General features: G+C 36.9%; 1 protein-coding gene across 2 annotated transcripts in view; it reads right to left on the minus strand.

The window, feature by feature from the left end:
• The window catches only part of RAB10 (RAB10, member RAS oncogene family), an 80,446-nt gene that overhangs the window by 15,514 nt on the left and 41,765 nt on the right, over positions 1 to 23,167 (minus strand). For both annotated transcript variants that reach the window (XM_058551631.1, XM_058551630.1), the window contains one exon: positions 13,174 to 13,234. In XM_058551631.1, the coding sequence (XP_058407614.1) occupies positions 13,174 to 13,234 (61 nt within the window). The remainder of the gene's footprint in view (positions 1 to 13,173; positions 13,235 to 23,167) is intronic.

The following is a 23,167-nucleotide window of genomic DNA, read 5'->3' on the forward strand; positions in this document are numbered from 1 at the left end:
ACTGTTGACTGTTGAGAGTTCTTTTTACATACAAGTCCTTTGTCAGATATGTGGTTTGGAAGTATTTTCTCCAAGTCTGTAACTAGTTTTTTCATTCTCCTGACAGGGTCTTCTGTAGAGCGAAAGTTTTTAATTTTGTTGAAGTCCAATTTATTGAGTTTTTTATCTTTATAGACTGTAGCTTTAGTGTTATATCTAAGAACTTCACCTAGTTGGAGGTCCCAAAGATCTTCTCCTATGTTTTCTTCTAAAAGTCTTATGGTTTTACATTTTATATTTAAATTGATGATACATTTTGAGTCAGTTTTGGTACAAGGTGCGAATTTTAAGTGGAGGTTCATGTTTTTGCTTATGGCTGCCCAATTGCTCTAACACCATTTGTTGAAAATGTTGAGGAAATATTCTTTCTTCATTGAATTGCTTTTGCCCCTTTGGCAAAAATCAGTAGGCCGTGGTTCAATCTATTTCTGGGTTTTTTATTCTGTTCCAATGACCTGTGTGTCTACGCCTCTGCCACTACCATACTGTCTTGATTACCGTAGCTAAATACAGTCTTAAAAGCAGGTAAACTGATTAATCCCACTTATTTTCCTGTCAGAGTTGTTTTAGCTATTCTAGCCTTTCCATATAAATTTTAGGACAAGCTTATCTACACCTACAAAAAAATCTTCCCAGCAAACTTTTTTAAAGAGTTTTCTCGAGTTTCTGTTTCCCCAAATTCATTCCTCAACCAATTCTAATCTGTTACTACTACTACTCTACCAAGACTGCTCTTCTTCAAAAGGTCTCCAACAACCTTCTGATTGCCAAATCCAACATTGGTTAGCTCCTTTTTACATATAGTCATCAGGCACCACATAATAACATTTTGGTCAACAACGGACCACAAATATGATGGTGGTCCCATAAAATTAGTACCATATAGCCTAGATGTGTAACAGGCTATACCATCTAGGTTTGTGTAAGCACACTCTATGATGTTCACACAACGATGAAATTGCCTAACGATGCATTTCTCAGAACATACCCCCATCATTAAGCGTCGCAGGACTGTATCTTAATCATTCAGCAAGATTCAGTACAGCTGACCACTTTCTCTTCTTGAAACATTGACTTTTTGGACACCACATGTTTCTACGTTCTATGGCATTGGCCACTCATTTTCAGTATCTTTGTGCGTGTGTGTCTGTGTGTGTGTGTGTGTGTGTGTATGTGTGTGTGTGTGAGGAAGATTAGCCCTAACATTCCATGCCAATCCTCCTCTTTTTTTGCCGAGGAAGATTGGCCCTAGGCTAACATCCGTGCCCATCTTCCTCTACTTTATATGGGACACTGCCACAGCATGGCTTGACAAGTGGTGCGTCGGTCTGTGCCCAGGATCTGAACCTGCAAACCCCTGGCCACAGGAGTGTGCCAACTTAACCACTATGCCACTGGGCTGGCTTCCATTCTCAGTATCTTCTGTTGGCATTCTAACATTCAGAGATGTAGAAGTGAAGTTCTCTACACAGTAGCCAGAATGACCTTCTTTAAATACATGTTTGATAATATCATTTTCCTGCTTAAAACTTCCAACAGCTTCAGAGGGAAAAGAATAGGCTTTTCAATAAATGTTGCCGAAACAACTGGATATCTCCATGCAAAAGAATGAACTTGGACCTTTACTTCATACCATATATAAAAATAAATTCAAAACAGATCTAAGACTTAAATGGAAGAGCTGTAACTCTTAGAAGAAGACATAGGGGGATACCTACATGAACTTGGATTTGGCAACTGTTTCTTACATATATCACCAAAAGCACATGCAACCAAAGAAAAAACAGATAAATAAGACTTCATCAAAATTAAAGTTTTGTACTTCAAAGGACACTATCAAGAAAGGGAAAAGAAGGGGCCGGCCCAGTGGTGCAAGCAGTTAAGTGCACATGCTCCGCTGCGGCAGCGCAGGGTTCACCGGTTCGTATCCCGGGCGCGCACCGGCACACAGCTTGTCAAGTCATGCTGTGGCGGTGTCCCATATAAAGTAGAGGAAGATGGGCATGGACGTTAGCCCAGGGCCAGTCTTCCTCAGCAAAAAAAAGAGGAGGATTGGCAGATGTCAGCTCAGGGCCCATCTTCTTCACCAAAAAAAAAAGAAAGAAAGAAAGAAAGGGAAAAGAAAACCCACAGAATGGAAGAAAATATTTGCAAATCATATACTTGATGAGAAACTTGTATATGCAGACTATATAAAGAACTCTTACAATTCAACACATCAAGGACAAATGACCCAATTTAAAAATGGGCAAAGGATCTGAACAGACATTTCCCCAAAGATACACAAATGGCCAATAAGCATATGAGAGGATGCCCACCATCATTAGTCATTAGGGAATTGCAAATCAAAACTACAATGAAATACCACTTCATATGCACTAGGATGGCTACACAGTCAGCCCTCCCTATTTATGGGTTTCACATCCATGGATTCCACCAACTGCAAATTGAAATTTTGTGAATATGGAGGAACTGAACTGAATCTTTGGATGGGAAACACGTGGATACAGAGGGCCGACTATATTCATTGTACTACCATTTTATATAACGGGCTTGAGCATTCTCAGAGTTGGGTATTGCAGGGGCAGGGGTCTGGAACCAATCCCCTGTAGACACAGAGGGACGACTATAATCAAAAAAGCAAACAATAGCACATGCTGGTGAGGATGTGGAGAAATTGGAACCCTCCTACCTTGTTGGTGGGAATGTAAAATGATGCAGCCACTTTGGCAAACAGTCTGGCAGTTCATCGAAATATTAAACATATAGCTACCATATGATCCAGCAATTCCACTTCTAGGTATATAACCACGAGAAATGAAAACATACGCCCACACAAAAACTTATACATGAATGTTCATAACATTATTCATAATAGCCAAAAAGTGGAAACAACCTAAATGTCCATCAACTGATAAATGGATAAATAAAATGAATGGATTAATAAAATAACAATGGAATATTATTCAGCCATAAAACGGAATGAGGTACTGATGATATATGCTACAACATGGGCGAACCTTGATAACACTGGGTTAAAATGAAAGAAAGAAACCAGACATAAAATACCACACATTGTATGATTTAATTTATTTGAAATGTCCAGAATAGGAAAATCTACAGAGACAGAAAGTAGGTTACTGGTTGCCCTGGCTGAGGGGTTTGGGCAGGATGGGGAGTGGCTGCTGAAGAGTATGGGGTTTCTTTCTGGGAGTATAAAAATGTTCTAAAATTGTGATGATGGTGAATATACCTTGTAAATCCCTTTTTAATTAATACACTTCTAATTGTACACTTTAAATGGCTGAATTATATGCTATGTGAATTATGTCTCAATAAGGCCATTACAAAACAAATGTACTAACGGAAAACATGAATACACTTAGGAAAAAACCAAACAAAATTTTCAATAGTAATTCATTATAACCAGAATCAATTCCAAAATTCTTATCCTGAGGTTTACTAAGCATTATAAGATTTGTACTTTTCTCTGGCCTCTCAAATATTGAGGCACCCCTTTCCCTGACAGCTAGAGCCACATCTTTTTCATGTCCCCAAGTTCAGAAGCTTGTTCTCACTTGAGAGTCTCTGTACTAGCTGTTTCCACAGGCTGAACATGACTGGCTCCTCCTCATCTTCACATTTTAACCATCACCTTATCAATGAAGCCTTCTCTGACCAACAATTTAAATAGTCATCCAATCTCTCTCCATTCCATCACCTTACTTTACTTCTCTGCATAGCACTTATCACAGATTTGTTTATGTACTATTTGTCTCCATGCCCTTTAAAAGGTAAGTTCCATCAGAGATTTGTCTGTCTGGTTCACGGCAGAATCCACAGTATCTACGTGGTGAATAAGCACCATGTTTGTTAATGAGTCAGTATTTCAGAATCTTACCTTGCAGGTTCTTTATTAAATTTTAGAATCAAGGCACTCCGAGTTAGTTACATGACCCTTAAAAACATACATACATACATACATACATTTATTTATTTATTTATTTATTTATTGTGAGGAAGATCAGCCCTGAGCTAACATCCGTGCTAATCCTCCTCTTTTTTTTTTTTTTTTGCTGAGGAAGACTGGTTCTGAGCTAACATCTATTGCCAATCCTCCTCTTTTTATTTTTTTTTCCCCCAAAGCCCCAGTAGATAGCTGTATGTCATAGTTGCACATCCTTCTAGTTGCTGTATGTGGGACGCAGCCTCAGCATGGCCAGAGGAGCGGTGAGTCGGTGCGCACCCGGGATCTGAACCCAGGCCGCCAGTAGCGGAGCGCACGCACTTAACCACTAAGCCACGGGGCCGGCCCTACATATTTTTTAAATAATGCTTATCTAGCTAAAAATATGAGTAGCCAGGAATATAAATGAACTACCAATACATCAATATTCCTTACATTCAATCCTGGTATGCAATTAACATGTTCATACATCTGCCATCTATCCACTTATCCATCAATTCAAACATGTACATAAGCATCCACTGCACACTAGGCATTTTGCAAAAACGCACATAAAACATGGGTTTGGAATCAGATTTGAGTTTATCCTCAGGTTCCAATCCTCCCAGCTGGGTGACCTTGAAAGTATTTAACTTCTCTGGATCTTTATTTTTTTCATTCACAAACAATTAGGAGGGATAACTAAAGTAAAATTCTATAGTTTATTTGTATTTGTTATAGATAACCCCAAAGCAATTGTACTAGACAAACATGCAAAGATGCATTCATATCATTATGTGTGACTGAAAACTGTGTTTTTAAGACGTCCTACATCAAAACCATCTTTGTAGATGCTCTATGGTATTCAGAGCTCTCTCAAGTTAATATCTGTCTGTGTTTAAGCTGTACTCAAAGCTGCTTCACAAGGAAAACCCTGGCTTTGCCTGCAACCTATCTCTGTATAAACGTAAAATAAAATGGTTTTTTACTTAGCCGAGTTAAAGACCTGGCTGAACTTTTCAATTTTCTTAAGAGAATCTCAGCCCTGTCACTTGCTCATCTAAACTCAAAGTATATGGCTCTGCCCTTTAAAATAACACAAAATACCATTTATTCATACTACAAGCATTTACTGAGCAAATACTGTATGCCAGACACTATTCTAGGTACTGCAGAAAAACCTGTAAACAGAACAAAAATTCCTCACTTAGTGGAGTTTATATTCTATTGGAGGTAGACAACAAATAAAAAACATATAATTTCTGGAATTACACATCTTCAGAGGGTGAAAAGTGCCAAGAAGACAAAAAGTAAAGAGAGTAGGGGCTCATACTGGGGATGGTGCAAGCAAGTGAAATTTTAAACAGGGTGGTGAGGGAAGGCCTCAATGAGAGATGAAGGGAATAAGGGAGTGGATATAAAGGCCCTGAGGCATGGCTGAGGAACAGTAAGGAGGTCAGCGTGGCTGGAATGGAGCAAGTGAAGTAGACTAGTATGAGATCAGGTAGGTAGCGGCTGGGAGTGCCGATTGTGTAGGATCTTATTAAAGGCCTCTGCTCTGCGAGGACTTCAGCTTATCCTCTGGGTGAGATGGGAAGACTACTGGAGGGTTTTGAGAAAAGAAGTAACTTAACCTGGGTTTAAAAGGAATCATTCTGTCTACTGTGTTGAAAATGAGTGTGTGCCCAGAAGCAGAATTAGGATGTAATGCAATACCTATCTAAAAAACTGCCAAAAGAAATATCATTTAAGAAAAACCATCTAAGAGACACGCTAGTAATTCTTCCAGGTTGTATCTTTAAATCAGGTTAGACCAGTAAGAGGCTACACACATACACACACATAGGCACATATATGTATTTGTATTTATATATTTATTTACATTCTTAGACCACAATTTTTAACTCCATTACCTTTAATATTATGTTAACTTATTAAGAATCATTACAAGAAGTAGCTTTATGAAAACTTATTCTGTATTTGTTATGATCTGGATTTTTCCCCCCTTTCTTTACATTATTTCTGAAAAGAATAATGTAATTTATCGTGGGTAGCCCTCCCTCTCTGTCTCTTTTTTTGCCTTGCCCACTAATAAGTTTACAGGTAAATTTTACAAATTAAGCATAGCAAATGCGTTGTCCTTTAGAGAGAGGATATTTACATCTTCCATTTTTCTCAATTCCAAATTCTTGTTTTATCTTTTATTAATCTTATCTATTTAGTTACAAGTTGCCTTAAATTGGTGTAATTATAAATGCTTTCATGAAAAAACAATAAAAAATTTGTCTCATCACAGTAGAAATAGTTTAGTTCTTTTCTCAACTGGTAAAAAGAAGTATAAATTAACTAATAATTCTATCCTCTTAGAGAGGGGTTAACGTTTCCTACCTAGAATTCAGGCTGGAAACGTACTTATCCAAGACAGAGTATACAGGACCTAGGCTTCTAGTAGTGCCTAACAGCTATCATGTAGGAGGGATAGAAAACTTCCATTTCAATTTTTGTCATCGTAAATAATAACAAGTTAGGAAGAAAATCTTCCAAAGCACTCCACTATGAACAGCACCCCCAACACTTTTTAGCTATTATATGCTTCTTTCTTCCCCATTCAATCACATTACCCAATTAGCAAATTATACACACACTTCAGCGTCAAAACTGTGACTAAATTCTCCACCAAGAAAGAACACACAGAAAAAGAAACTACTTAGCTAAATCTAAATCAACAGTACCTAGAGAGGAAGTTTTATGTTACAATGCTGGTTAGTTACGAAATACCAAATAAAAGATATTGAAATATTAATGGCCCCTCCAGAAAGAAAGGTAATCACTATTCAGGTTCAGAGTAAGTTTCTATTTTGATCCATAGCATACTATTCCAAATGTTCTTTGATTTTGTTTCACCCATCTTCCAAAATCTCTTACACCCAAATATCTTCCCTTTTTTTATATGCTTTCCCTGCTATGTTTTTTAAAGCTTTCTATATCCCATTTTCATTTATACATTTCATACGTTTACACTTTTCAACATGATTGTATCTACCCCACAAGATGATCTGGCTCCTTGACTCCTTGATCTCAAATTATCCTTTTCCTGGGTCCTGCCTGGATCCTCATTATATCAGCCCCTACCAACTGTTAAGGCAATCAACAATTTATTTCAAACCAAGAACAGAGTTCTTGCCTCTCTACTTCTAGACTAATTGGTGACCCTTTGCTTAGGGCTAAAAATAGCCATAGCTGCTCATTCATTGGTCAAATTATTTTTAGGTCTGTATACACACATACACCCACATCTAAAGACAGCAGGTTGACTCCAACAGGCAAAAGCAGGTGTTAAATATCTGAAGAGCAATTCAACATTGCAAAGGTCACGATATCTTTTCATGTCACCATAGTACAGGTTTTAAAGCCTGTTTTCAAAACCAATAGCTTAGTTTTCCTCTCCTATGACAATTTTTTCTTCTCAGCCCACGAAGTATAACCAGGTTTCTGAAATTATAAATCAATGACAACAGAATTTTCCTTACATAAAATAATAGACACACAGCTGAGATAATGTTGTGAAATCCTATTTTTTCCCAATGACGTATTACAACAGGAGTGATATGTTCCTAGCAACTCAAACAACTTATTTCCTTAACTGTTAGTCCCACACACAGGGTCAGGGAAGCTGTGTACTCTGGCTGCTATTATGACAGTTATTTTTAGTCTGAGCACTGAGTACAGCACTGGAATAGGCCAGAGACAACATCAATCTGCTCTGCAAGGCAGAGACTCCAAATTTCATAACTTTATATTTTGGGTAACATAATGAAGTTATTCCTTACTTTATAAATTAAGATGTCAAATTTCTCACATTGCGTTTTATTTTAACAAGACCTGGATTTCCTCATAGATATGCAATTTCTCTACATCCAAAATACCATGAGTTTAAATGATGCTTACCTGCATCAAAAAAAAAAAAAAAAAAAGTGAAAAATAAAAAGCCTGGTACCTGCCCTTGCAGAGCTTACATTCCAGTGGGTACAGAAACAAACAAGTATTTAAATATATAATCCCAAACTGTGATAAATGCTAACAAGGTAAACAGGGTGGAGTTATAAAGAATGGGGCAAGGAGGAGGAAGGAAGTAATCTAGATAGAATGATCAGGGAGGTCCTCTCCACAGAGGTGATACTTAAGGTGAGTGAGAAGTGAACTATGAAGAGAAATCAACCAAAGTCATTCAATCAACAAATATTTACTGAGCATCTATATTTCTCAGGCTCTGTTTTAGGTGGTGGTTATATAACCATAAATCACACAGATGGAATCCTCACTCTCAAAAAGCTTACATTCTAATGGGGGGACAGTAATGAACACATTTTAAAAATATGGTAAGTTTAGATACTAAAAAATACTATGACAAAGATAAACTAGGATAAATGTCATAGTGCCTGAGGACTGGACTGCTTTAGCTCGTCATCACGCAAGGCCTCTCTTAGAGGATAACAATGAACTGAGATGTGAATGAGGGAAGGCAGCAAGGCAAAGGTCTGATGGAAAGCATTCCAAGCAGAAGGAATAGTTGAAGTACAAGGCCCTGAGATGGGAACACGCTTGGCACACTCAAGGGAGGAAAAAATGGCCATAGTGGCTGGAACAAAGCTGGTGAGAGATGAAGTCAGAAGGGACAGTAACCAGAACTTGGAGTTTTCAAATTTTATTTCTGTTGAAATGGAAAGCCTCTGGAATTGAGTGGTACTTCAGAATGCTCAGTCTGGCTACAATGTGGGGGGGGAGGGAGGGAGCATGGGGGGAGGGATTGGGAGAGGTCTACAGGGCATTTACAAAGTTCCTAAATTGGAAGAGTTTGCCACGTTCATGGAATTGAAAGGAGATCAGCTGCGGGTAGACACTATATACACAAGGGAGCACAAAAATGAGGTCAGAAAGGTAGGCAGGGGCTTACTCTGTAAGCTGTGGTAAGGAATCTGGATTTGGAATTTGGACTTTCATTTGAAATGCAATGTAAAGTCAAAACAGTTATAAACAGGGAAAAGAGAGACAACCATGATCAGATTTATATTTGAAAAAGGTTACTCTGGCTGTTATATGGAAAAAGTACTGGAAGAAGGCAAAAGGGGAAGTAAGGACCTGTTAGGATATCAAGAGCCTACTGCAATAGCCCAAATAAGAGGTAATGGTGGCTTGGACTAGGAGGGTAACAATGGAGATGGTGAATTGTATATGGATTGTAGACATACTTTGGAGATAGAATCAACAGGGCTTGCTAAATTGGATGTTGGGGTTAAGGGAATGGGAAGAATCAAAGATGACTCCCAAGTATCTGGCACCTTACGTAGGTAAATGGTTAACCCTTCTACAGTGTGACACTACTGGTTTCTGGTGACTGCGCTGATGTTCAATTTGCTGCTTGTACAACATTTCTGACACCCTCCCCTTAAAAAAAAAAACAAAACAAACAACAAAAAAGGGCAGACTTGAACTCACTCACTATGGCTGTTTTCCAGGCAGGACCCGCTACTCTATGGAAAATTCAGGTAGCAAAAGATACTGTGATGGTAACTTTCTAGAGATCTGGGATTTAAAAAGCCACAGCTGCCTCCTTACCAGCCAAACAAGCTCATTTTAGGCCTACACATATGTCTCTCAGCCAGGGGGAGACCCATCTCCAACCTTATGCAACAGATAGACTAAAAGATTCCTGGAAAGAAAGCAAGAAGTGAAGATCACTTGAGTAAAGAAAAATAAGACAGAGCTTTAGCACAGACTGAAGAAAAGTTTCCAAAACTAATATTCAACCACAGAACAGGAATTTTTCATGTTGAAACAAGAATCTGAATCTATTCACTCAAACTAGAGAGAGATAAAAATCACCGTGCTTTTTAGCAGCTATTGGAAGCAAAGCATTAAAGTTGAGGATAGACCATAAATTATGAGTAATGGGTTTTTCATGCTAAAAGCCTTTGTGAATTACTGTGGCAATCCCAGATCTCACCACCTGGAGCTACACGGCTTCTTTCTCCCTAGAATGTTAGCACATCAACTCAAGTAAAGAAACAAAATCAGTTGGCATCATGCTAACCTATTAAAAACTATTAATCACAACTTTTAACCACTTATAATTAATCTTTATAGGAAAATGAATTATTTCAAATTAAAAGCAGTCAGTTGTATACATGAAAACCTAGACTAAATCAAATTTTCCTTCTGAAGTGTTTTACTTGAGAGAGGTCCTATTAAAATTATCTAGGGGCCAGCCTGGTGGCGTAGCGGTTAGGTGCGCACGCCCCACTTCGGCAGCCCAGGGTTTGCAGGTTCGGATCCCGGGGCGCGCACCAATGCACTGCTTGTCAAGCCATGCTGTGGCAGCATCCCATATAAAGTAGAGGAAGATAGGCATAGATGTTAGCCCAGGGTCAATCTTGCTCGGCAAAAAGAGGAGGATTGGCATTGGAAGTTAGCTCAGGGCTGATCTTCCTCTCACACACACAAACACACAAAAAACTGTCTAAAAATTAAACAACTTTAAATTAGAAATGTTATCACTTCTGTGCTACACTTGAGTTTTATAGATACAGCAGAAATCTTTTCTAGATTAATACTGAAAGCCATTAATCTTTTCTAGATTAATCTTGAGGACTTACTGTTCCAAACAAGTTATATTCTGAGGAAGGCTCTGTTTTTAAAACAAGTGTTAGTTGTTACTGTTTACTTCTACAAACTACAGACTAAAATGATAAGAGGAGCGGGAAAAAGTTTAAAGCCACAAAGTCAAGGAACAGAAGAAGGTAAAGTTTGTGGAAGACAGAGTATAGGAGGAGGAAGAGGACAAATTTAGTATGGCAAAGGTTTTATCAATTATATAAAGAAAAATATACCTGAAAAAATACTGTTTTGTGTGCTTTTGTTTTCATTATACACACATTCATGTACACATGTACATGTACATTGAGTCACAATGTAAAATGTACCTCTTACTGTCAAAAAACATTTGAAAATTATTGGCTTAAAGTGTGTAGAGAGGGGATGCAGTTGAGAAGAGAGCCAATCAGTATGGCAGAGCTTAGGAGAGGATTAGAACACAGACCACCATGTAGGGCCAAGATCAGGATAAGGCGTGGGGCTAAAAAAAAAAATTTTTAAAGGAGAGGGGAGCTGGGTGCAATTCAGAATAAATAATTGACATCCTTTCCTTTGAGATCAGCTTTAATTATAAAGAAACAGAATATGAGGCATTGTCCATTTGCTGAGTTATTTTCCCGTTTAAGTAGGGCAAAATCAATGATTATCAAGTGTACTGTGCTTCAAAGAGAATCATTAAACTTAGGAAATGCTTTAAAATGTCTAAATTTCATTTAAATTGTATTCAATTTTAAAGACGTTATAAAGATTATACTTCTATTACATGGTCAGGTAATGAAGACATTCTGGTAAAACATATCAGCTTCTTCTGATTATCAGCTTCCTCTAAAAGGGAATATTTAATCTTTTGAAACTGTCTTTTGAATTCATTGTTCTCTCCTAATTCTCCTTCTAACTCTCCTAGTACGGCTTTGCAATCTCCTTTGCTAACTTCCTCCTCTGCTCATATCCTAAAATAAAATTTTGTTATTCTTAGGGTTCTGTCTTCATAATGGGAGATCCCCAAATAATAACAGGTATGATTTATTGAACATTAATTATGCATCAGACACAGCTCTAAGTGCTTTACATGTATCACTCATCCTCATAACCATTCTATGATAGGTCCTATTACAGTAAAACCCAAGATAACATGAATTCAAATTTAACACAACTGTTGACTGGCAATGAAGACAAAAAAAAAAGATAGTAACTGGAAAGAGCAGCAAAATCAATTGACAAACTGCGCTATTTATAGGAGGCAGTATAGCAGTTAAGAATGCCACTCTCAACCCTACATCTGAGCATGTAATGCATCCCAGCTCCACCATTTACATGCTATAAGACCTTGTTTAAATTACTTCAAAATGCCTCCATTTCATTATCTGTAAAATAGGGATACTCCAAGAGAAAAGAAAACATATGCCTATACAAAGATTTGTAGCAGCTTTACGGTGAATAAGTTGTGACATATCTTAACAATGGAATACTACTCAGCAATAAAAAGTAATCAACTTATTGATACACATAAAATTATTGAAAATTTTCAAAATAAGTACGTGAGTGCAAGAAGCTAGACCCTCGACGCACACACCCAAAAGACAAAAAAAAAGAACACGCTAGATGATTGCATTTACAAGTAGTACTAGAAATCGAAAACTAGTCTATGGTGACAGAAAGCACAAGAGTGGTTGCCTGGGCCTGACCAGGGAGAAGAAGGAAGGAGAGATTTTTTTAAGGAGGCTTGAGGAAACTTTCGAGGTGATGGATATGTCCATCATCTTGATTGTGGTGATGGTTTCACAGATTTATACAAATGTCAAAACTTACCAAACTGTACACGTTAAATATGTACAGTTTACTGTATGTCAGTTATATCTCAATAAGGCTGTTAAAAAAGGAATAACACATATCTCACAGGGTCATGTGAGTATTTAATAGGTTAATACATATATGCAAAACACTTAATATTCACTAAAAATATTGCTATCATAATTTTAAAGTCTATGATTCACACTTGAGTACAAATTTAAAGAATTTTATTGTACTTCTATGAGGCAAACCCTATACAAACTAATAAAAATAATAATGCCTATAAAAAGTTATAAACACATTAAAGAAAATAAATATTTTAGCTAAAACTCTCAAAGCAACAAAAGGATTATATTAATTCATTTTTTTATATTGAATGTTTGTGAACAAAATATTGTACTAAAGGCTTTACATAGATTATTTCATGTAACCCCTCTAACAATCTTTTGAGATAGGTGGCATTATTTCCATTTTACATTATGAAGGCATAAGAGCCTCAAAGCGAGTATGTAACTTACCCAAGTTCATACAGTAAGTGGACAAAGTAAAACACTCAGCCAGATTTCATGGACTCCAAAGTCCATGGCAACAATTTTTTTACTTCACCGAAAGGAAGTCACCTGATTGCTGGCTTTACAAAGGGAAGTCTCACAGAATCTAAACAGGTAACAAGGAGGGATTTCACTACCAAACCTTCAGGAACTTGGCATTCTACTATATAAAGTGAGTAAATTAGCATCACTTACCATATCTGTAGCTTGATCTTCTTTCCTTGTAATTCAACTGTTTTGATCTTAAAGTCTATTCCTATAACATAGAAAAAGAAAAGTAAATTGTATCTATGAGTCTAAACTTGGCTATACTAAAACTAATTGGAGTAAAAACACACTTTCAAAATTTGTGTTTGTTTAGCTGTGGATATTCACTAAGTATGCAATTCTGAGCAAATGTACCCAATTGTAAACCTGAGTAATAATACATATAAAATCCAAGATGGTAGAAGAAATAGTTATATAGAAAGAGTGAGGTTTTACAATTAGGAAATAAAAAAGTAAATTTTAAAATACCTAATATTGTAATGCAAAAGAATAAAAAGATGTTTCCTAGTAGGAAAAAATATATAACCTTCACTGGCTTACAGAACAAAAGCATACTACAAGGGATAATGAGGGTCATTTCATAACGATAAAGGGGTCAATTCATTAAGAAGGCATAAAAATACTAAATGTTTATGCATCTAACAACAGAGCTTCAAAATATATGAAGCAAAAGTACTGTAGATGCTCCAGGATCTGTCTGCTCCTTAACCAACCAAAATCTTCAGCTTGGCCCCATTAAGTTTCCCATACCCAATCAAAAGAAAAAAAGGGCCATTTGCCTGGCATTTATAAACCTCAGACTGTGTCTACAGCCCATCTTTTTGTTTCTCTAGGAATTACTGAGAAAATCTTTCTAAAATGAGCTGGTTGTCAAGACCAACTCTGAACAAGACTAACAATTTCACTTAGGCATACAATTTGTTAATTAATCTTAATGACAAACCTGGCAACCAATACTATTTCAGAAAACTTTCCTGAAGAGAGGTGAAATTAGGACACAGTCTGAAAGTTCTAAACCCTTTGGGATAGAAACCAGGTACAACTGGAGAACTTCTAACAATTTGGGCTGTTTTAGGCCACCAACCTAATTGTTCAAGATAGAAATCTCATCCTAGACTCTTTAGTTTCCCTCTCAATCTTATGTTGTGTATCCTCAAACTAATTAACAGAAGTCAAAGCAGTTCTTCATTCTTTTCTACACAAAAACTCTCCTGGCATTCCCTCCCACCTTTCTGGCCACTCTCCAGTCTACCTTACTGGTTTCTCCTCATCTCTCTGACCTTTTCTAAAAATTGCAGTGAACTTCTCTTTTCTATCTTCACTCTTTCCCATGGTGATTCCCCCTAATTTCATGGCTTTAAATTCCACATACACACTGATAACTCTCAAATTTACATCATAGCCCAGACCGCTCCCCTGAACTCCAAACTTAATATACCCAACTGCTTACTGGCTATCTCCAAATCCCATCTTTCACAAAAACTAAACGCACAAGTCCTTAAAATAGTCCATAAGGCCCTATACATTCTGCCTACCTCCTCCTTTCCACCCTGACCCTCATCATTTCTTATATCATTTTATTCTGATCTAGCTAACTGTATTGGTTTCCTTGTTGTTCCACCCACAGGTCAGGCAGATTCCCACCTCAAGGCCTTTGCATATACTGTTCTCCCAACCTGGAATACTCTTATCATCCATCCTGGCTCCTTTCCCTAGCTACTACCCTATCCTAAGCTACAATGTTTCCCCATGTCATTCACCCCGTGTCCATTGTCTGTTAGTACTCCCTATCCCTCTCCTGTTATTTATTGTCTGTCTCCCTTTGCCAAAATAGATTTAAGATCCACAAGGGTAGGGATTTTTATCTATTTAATTCAGTTAAATTCCCATCACCTAGAGCTATGCCTGAGATATAAGCAGGCATTCAAAAAATATTTGTTGAATAAACAGATAAGTGATGTTTTCTAGAGAAAGTAAAAGGGTCCCTGAAAAAAAGATATACAGATAATGTCACCCTAAAGGTGAAACTCACTACTTGACAAGCTCCACACTTGTCCACTTAGCTTCCAATCAGCTTTTTAGAGCCTCTCAGGCCAAACCATGAAGGACAAAGGTTCCAAAGAGATACCAAAATAGACAAGCAAAAACAAACAAAAAAAGAGAACCTGAAGAAAACAGGGGCAACGCAGAGGAAAAGAGATAGTTCCTTTATCTTCTCAGAACAAGATGGAAAAAAAAAACAAGGGGTGGGGGGGAGGACAGAAGGAAGGAAGAAAAAGAAACCTGAATCAGAAAACTCCTGGAAGTTAAAAAAAAAACAAGGCAGAAATAATATAGTCAACAGAAAAGCTGTAAGAGAAAATTGAGATCTCTCAGAAAATAAAACGCAAGGACAAAGAATGGAATATATGTGAGATAAGACAAGTTAGTCTAAGATCAAACCAGGTCTGACATCTAACTAATAGAAGTTCAAGAAAGAAAAGAAAAAATGACATAGAAAATAATAATTTAAAAATTTTGCAAGAAAACTTAACAGAACGAAAGGGATCTATTTTAGACTGAAAGACCCACCAAGTTAAGTGCCTAGCATAATAAATAAAATGAGATCTATACCAAGTAATATCCTCGTGAAATTTCAGAACACCAGGAATAAAGACAGTGTTATAAAAGCTCACACAGAAACAAACTAGGCCATATTAAACAATCAAGAATGACAACTCTGAACTTCTCAGACTTCTCAATAGCAACACTAGAATCCAAAATACTACAAAAAGATAACATCTTTAAAAAATATTTTCAACCTATATCCAGCCAAAATCAAATGAGAGAGTAAAATAAAGGCATTTCCAGACATGAAAGATCTCAAAATATGCAGCTCCCACGCATCTTTTCTAAGACACCTATTAGGAGAGACTGCTTTACCAAGAATAGGAAGAAAAGAAAGAAAGCAAAGAGTGAGGTAAAGGGCAGTTTGAATTGGCCTAGAGAGCAACCAGTTCACGGAAAATGAGGACAGAAAAGAATGGGACAGAATAAAATGAGAAGAAAGTTCCAAGAGGTATGCCTCCTAAAAGGGGAAGGGGAAGAAATGGTATTAATGGAATTTGTACGAAAAGCAGAATTCAGAGGGTTTGGCAATTCTGTTGTAGAGTTTGGGATAAAGTATGGATAAGTGCCTTGAATCTCAGCAAATCTAACAATGAAGGAACTGTAAACTATAGTAAAAACAAAAACTTGTCCAAGAAATGAAATGCAATTATAGTATACGACTTGGATTAACAGTTAACAAAAACACGTGCTTTAACTATTTGAGAAGATGAAGGGAGAGGCACCAGGAATTAAGAGTATTCAATTTTCACTTTCCATAACAATGAGAGATTTTCTAAAATTAGTTTTTTTATTTTTTTAATTATTTTATTTTATTTTATTTATTTATTTTTTCCCCCAAAGCCCCAGTAGATAGTTGTATGTCATAGCTGCATGTCTTGCTGTATGCGGGACGCGGCCTTAGCATGGCCGGAGAAGCAGTGAGTCGGTACACGCCCGGGATCCGAACCCGGGCCGCCAGCAGCGGAGCACGCGCACTTAACCGCTAAGCCATGGGGCCAGCCCTAAAATTAGTTTTTTTTAAAGTTAAAAGCATATGAGTAGGGAATATGGGGTCGAATAACAGAAGAAAAAGCCAAAAATGTTTGGGAAAAGTAACAACACACAGGTGAGCATGGGGCAAGGATTTGTTGCTGCTGCTGCTGTTGTCGTCATAGGCCTTGAAGTACTATCTGACTTGTAAAATTCTGTACCTATTACATTAATAGAAATAAAAATTAGGTTAATAGAGGAGGAGGTATGTTTACAAATACATGCTTTCTCCACTACTTAAACAGTTCAACTTGATCATCATATTTCTAGCACGGCTCCAAGCCACCCCTGCAGTCTCATTCCCTTCAGTCTTCCTCCTGTAGTCATATTCAAACACAACTTTTACAGCTGTGCAGTTTCCAAAAAATACCTTTCTTGCTCCAGCATGTACTTTCCACACCCCCAAACATATACCTAAATATGGAAAAACTTATACTCAAGATAGAGTAGAAAAATTTTTGATAAAATTTAGGGAGTAGAGCAAAATCAACAGCTCAGCTGCCAAGAGAAGCTAGGAAAACCTATCACCCTTTAAGATCCTGCCAGGAGGAACATCAGGTTCTCCTGCCACACTATCATTTGCTAAATGACCACGGACTAGAGCAATCATAGGGTTTGATCCAACCAGTGATCTTTTTCAGCTTTTGCTTATATAAAAACACACTAAAGGAAATCCCCACATTTTACAGATTCCTGGGACCCAGCTCAAAAAAGTATTTCAATTTACCACAGTCTAACTCATTTATCAATTTTCAGCTGCTCAGCAAAGTGAGAAACAATATCAGCCAAACCATTTGCCTTAATGATGTGGAAGAAGCACCATCCAGTGGCAAGAGGAGTAACTGCAACTTCTAGCCGCTATAGTTTTCCAAAGCTTGGCTTCCGATGACACATCAATACGTAGTAAATAACACAGGCAGAAATGATCTATATAATAAACTCCAGGCAACCAAAGTTAAACAACTTATAGCTAAATGATCAACACCTATGTTTTTTAACAAGTAAAAATCAAGCATTTTCACCACATCAGGAAAGGAAATAAGAATCACATACCTACAATCCTTTTAATGTAGTTTAGTCTGGAATTTAAGAGAACAGGCTCTACTCCTAGCTCTGTCATTAACAGTACAAATTTTGAAAACGCCATTTTCCAATATGGACATTAGTTTATTTAGATGCAGATGTGAAAATACAGAATGCACAAAAGTTCCCTCTAAAGATTTTTTCTTATAGTAGTAATAGCTTAGTAAACACTGAGAATTTACAATGTGCCTGACACTGTTAAACCCTTTGCATGGATTAACTCCCTAGCCTATACTATTTCCATTCTACAAACGATAAAATAAAAACCAATAGCAGCAGCAAAAAAATCAGTAACACCAATATTTACTGAATAATTACTAAGTGTTGTAAGCATTTCATATATCCCCTTTAACATTCATAAAAATCCTCTGAGAAAGTACTAACATGCCTATTTTATAGAAGAGAAAATTTACTCAAAGTCAGAGTTAACAGATGACAGAACTAGGACTCAAATCCACGTCTGTCTGACTTCAGATCATGCACGCTCTTAACGTACATTAAGTTCAACAACTCCATTTTTACTTACTTATTTTCTATTGAGGTAAAGTTCACATAATATAAAATTTGCCATTTTAAAGTGAACAAAATTCAGTACATTCCCAACGTCGTGCAACCATCACCTCTATCCAGTTCCAAAACGTTTTCATCACCTCAAAAGAAAATTCCATACCCATTAAGCAGTTAGCTGCTTTCCATTATCCCCTCCTGTGACTCCCTGGAAACCACCAGTCTGCATTTCTGTCTCTATAGATTTACCTATTCTGGATATTTTTTTGTGTGTGTGTGAGGAAAATCAGCCCTGAACTAACATCCATGCTAATCCTCCCCTTTTTGTTGAGGAAGATCGGCTCTGAGCTAACATCTATTGCCTCCTCCCCCCACCCCCAAAGCCCCAGTATAGTTGTATGTCATAGTTGCACATCCTTCTAGTTGCTGTATGTGGGACGCAGCCTCAACATGGCCGGAGAAGCGGTGCGTCAGTGCGCGCGGGCCGCCAGTAGCGGAGCGCGCACACTTAACCACTAAGCCACGGGGCTGGCCCTATTCTGGATATTTCATATAAATAGAAGCATACAACATGTGATCTTTTGTGTCTGGCTTCTTTTACTTAGCATAATGTTTTCAAGATCCATCCACACTGTAGCATATATCAGTACTTAATTCCTTTTTATGACTGAATAATATTGTATCTTATGTATACACACCATAATTTTGTTTATCCACTCATCTGTTGGTGGACATTTCAGCTGTTCCCACCTTTTGGCTTTTGTGAATAGTGTTGCTTTGAACATGCATGTTCATGTATTTATTTGAGTACCTGTCTTCAATTCTTTTGGATATATATACAAGGAGTGGAATTGCTGGGTCATGTGGTAATTTTATGTTTAACTTTTTGAGGAACCACTGTTTTCCACAGCAGCTGCACCATTTTACATTACCACTAGCAATGTATGAGGGTTCCATTTTTCTACATCCTCATTGATGCTTATTATTTTCCTTTTTTTAATTTTAAGCTATCCTAGCGGGTGGGTATGAAGTGGTAACTCATCTTGGTTTTGATCTGCATTTCCCTAATGACTAATGCTGTTGAGCATTAATTCATGTGCTTGTTCACCATTTGAATACCTTCTTTGGAGAAATGTCTATCCAAGTCCTTTGCCTAGTTTTTAATCAAGTTGTCTTTTTGTTGCTGAGTTGTAAGAGTTCTTTTTATGTTCTGAATATCAGACACATATATCAGATATATTATTTGCAAATATTTCCACCATTCTGTAGGCTGTCTTTTCACTTTAATTTCCTGTGATGCACAAAAGTTTTTAATTTTGATGAAGTCCAAGTAAGTTATCTATTTTTTCTTTTGTTGCATGCCATAACTCCATTGATTTTAATTTTTGAAATGCATGAGCTAGGAGAACTCCCTGGGAATTGAAAAACTGTTGATAGAACCAAAGCTCAATTCAACTTTTTCCAAGTACATCCTAAGATGTAATATAGAAAAAATGCAGGCCTTTATAGTGCAATGTAATGTCTATATATGTATTCTATGAGCTATTTCACATTATAGCAACGTGCATTCCGGCAGAATAGGCCATACTTACTATATACTTAGCACTGAATAATGTAGACAACGTTTTTTGTTGAGGGCATTTCCATTCCAGACAGGGGAGAGAAAAAAATAAAATAAAATCTTTAATGTGATCAATTAAATAATTTTTTAATTAAATGCTATAAACAAGAATGGGAGGGAGAGCTATTTTATATGGAAACGCCTCATTAAAAGACGTTTGAGGGGCCGGCCCAGTGGTGCAAGCGGTTAAGTGTGTGCCCTCCGCTGCGGCAGCCCAGGGTTTGCCAGTTTGGATCCCGGGCACACACCAACGCACCGCTTGGCAAGCCATGCTGTGACAGCGTCCCATATAAAGTGGAGGAAAATGGGCATGGATGTTAGCCCAGGGCCAGTCTTCCTCAGCAAAAAGAGGAGGATTGGCAGATGTTAGCTCAGGGCCGATCTTCCTCACAAAAAAAACAAAGACTTTTGAGCAAAGACCTCAAGGAGGTCTGGGAATTAGCTACGTGACTATCTGGGGAGAGTGTTCCAGGCAGAGGAAACAGCAAGTACAAAGGGTGTGAGGTGGACATATGCTTGGCATGTTCAAGAAACATGTGTAGTTTTGAGTACAGTGATAGGAGCCTTCTACTCTATGAACATGGTAGAGTTCTCTCTTTATTTGGGTCTCCTTTAAGTTCTCTCAGTAGTATTTTATAGTTTTCAGTGCACAGATCTTGAAATTATTTTGTTAAATTTATCCCTATTTCATTTTCATTTTTTGGATGCTACTGTAAACGATACTTTTTAAAAGTTTCATTTTCCAATTGTTTGTAGCTAAGTAGAGAATACAATTTATATTTGTATATTGACCTTGTATCCTGCAACCTTGCTACATTCCCTTACTAATCCTAGTTGCTCTTTGGGGGGGGTGGGGGTTTGCTTAGGGTTTTCTATATATATAATCAGGTAGTCTGTAGAAAGGCACTTTTATACCATCTTCCTTTTGAACCTCTATGACTTATTTCTCCTGCCTTATTGTACTAGCTAAGACCTCTAATACAGTGTTGTTTTGTACTTGATCCTTAAGAGAGAAAGCTTAGACTGAAAGCTTCACCATTAAAGTATCATGTTAACTGTACATCATTTAGCAGGTTGAGGAAATGTCTTTCTATTCCTAGTTTGCTGAGCTATCATGATGCAAAATGAGGTTGCATTTTGTCAGATGCTTTTTCTATACCTATTAAGATGATCATGATTTTTCTTCTTTATTCCATTAAGGCAGCTAATTAAAATTGATTTTGAATGTGAAATCAACCTTGGATTCCTGAAATAAAGCCCACTTGGTCATGACGTATTATTCTTTTATAAGTTCTTGGAACTGATTTGCAATTATTTAGATAAGGATTCTTACGTACATGTTCATGAAAGACATACCATGTTCATTAGGGATAAGTTATATCTTTGTCTGGTTTTAGTATCCAAGATAAGGCTAGTCTCATAAATGATCTGACAGTGTGCCCTCCTCCTCTATTTACTGAAATAGTTTAAGATGGGTATTTTCTTCCTTAAATGTCTGATAAAATTTACCAGTGAAGCCACCTGGGCCTTGAGGTTTCTTTCAGAAAAATTCAAATCAAGATTCAATTTCTTTAACATAAATTGTCTACTTATTCTATCAATTACTAAAGAGAAATATTGAAACATCCAACTATATAATTGCAGATTGTCTATTTCTCCTAATTCTGTCAGTTTTTGTATTTTGAAACTCTGTTCTTAGGTATATAAATATGATAAATTGACACCTTTATCATTATGAAAAGACTCTATTACTGGAAATACATCCTTTGCTCTGAAATCTCCTTTGTCTAATATTAATACAGCCACGTGAGCTTTTTTATGATTAGCGGCTTATTAGCTATACCTTTTTTTTTTTTTTTAGTGGTTACACTACAATTTATAATATATACCTTTAACTTAGCACAGGCTACCTTCAAACAGTATTATACCACTTCTCACATTAATATAAGAACCTTACAGCAGTATACTTTATATTTTTTACTTCTACGTTTTACTTCTAAATATTATAAATCCTATAAAACATTAAAATTTGGGGGGCCAGCCCCAGTGGCCTAGTGGTTAAGTTCAGCATGCTCTGCTTCACTGGCCTGGGTTTGGTTCCTGGGCACGTACCTACACCACTCATCAGTGGCCATGCTTTGGCAGCGGCTCACATACAAAAAGAGGAAGACTGGCAACAGATGTTAGCTCAGAGTGAATCTTCCTCAGCCAAATAAAAAAAAAAACAAAAAAACTTTGCTTCAAACAGTTGATTGTCTTTGATATTAATTAAAATTGAGAAAAAAGTATTTTATATTTCCCCACATATTTACCATTTCTTATCCTCCTCATTCCTTTGTGTAGATCTGAGATTCTACCTGGAATGATTTTCTTCAGGCTGAAAAACTTCCTTTAACATTTTTAATAGCACAAGATGCTGACAAGAAATTCTGTTTTTGTCTGTCTGAAAAATGTCTTTATTTTGCCTTCACTTTTGAAAGATATTTTTGTTAGGATTGAATTCTAAATTGATAGTTTTTTCCTTTCAGAACTTTAAGTATGTTATGCCATTGTCTTCTGGCCTGCATTGTTTCTTTTTGTTTCCCCCTCTCCCTTTGGGAGAAATGTAGATTTAAGAAACTTTTTTTTTTTTTAATGATTCTACAGAAAAGTTGCAAAACTAGCAGAGTTCACATATACCTTTCATACGGCTTCTCCTAATGTTAACACTTACATCACCATAGTACACTTATCAGAAACAAGAAAGTAACACTGGTACAATACAATTAAATACAAACTTAATCCAGTTTTTTCACTAATGTCTTTATCTATTCCAGGATCCAATCCAGGTTCCCACATTGCATTTAGTTGTCATGTCTCCTTAAGTCTCCTCCAATCTGTGACAGTTACTCAGTCGTTTCTTGCCTTTCGTGACCTTGATATTTTTGAAGAATATTGGTCAGGTGTTTTATAGAATCTCCCTCAATTTAGGTTTCTCTGATATCTTCTCAAAGTAGAGTAAGGTTTTGCATTTTTCGGCAAGAATACCACAGAACACCACAGATGTAATGTTTTGCCTTTCTTAGTTCTTTATATCAGGAAGTATATATTATAAATAAGCATTATTCACACATATTCTGTTGATATTATCCTTGAGATTAACCATGCGATATTACTTTGATATTAACCTTGATAACTTGGTTAAAGTGCTATCTACAGAGTTTCCCTCCACTGTAAATTTACTGTTTTCCCATTTGTAATTAATAAAATTCTTGGAGAAAATACTTTGGGACTATGCAAATATCACATTTC

The sequence above is a fragment of the Diceros bicornis genome, chromosome 12, assembly GCF_020826845.1.
Source record: "Diceros bicornis minor isolate mBicDic1 chromosome 12, mDicBic1.mat.cur, whole genome shotgun sequence".
NCBI classification, from domain to species: domain Eukaryota; kingdom Metazoa; phylum Chordata; class Mammalia; order Perissodactyla; family Rhinocerotidae; genus Diceros; species Diceros bicornis.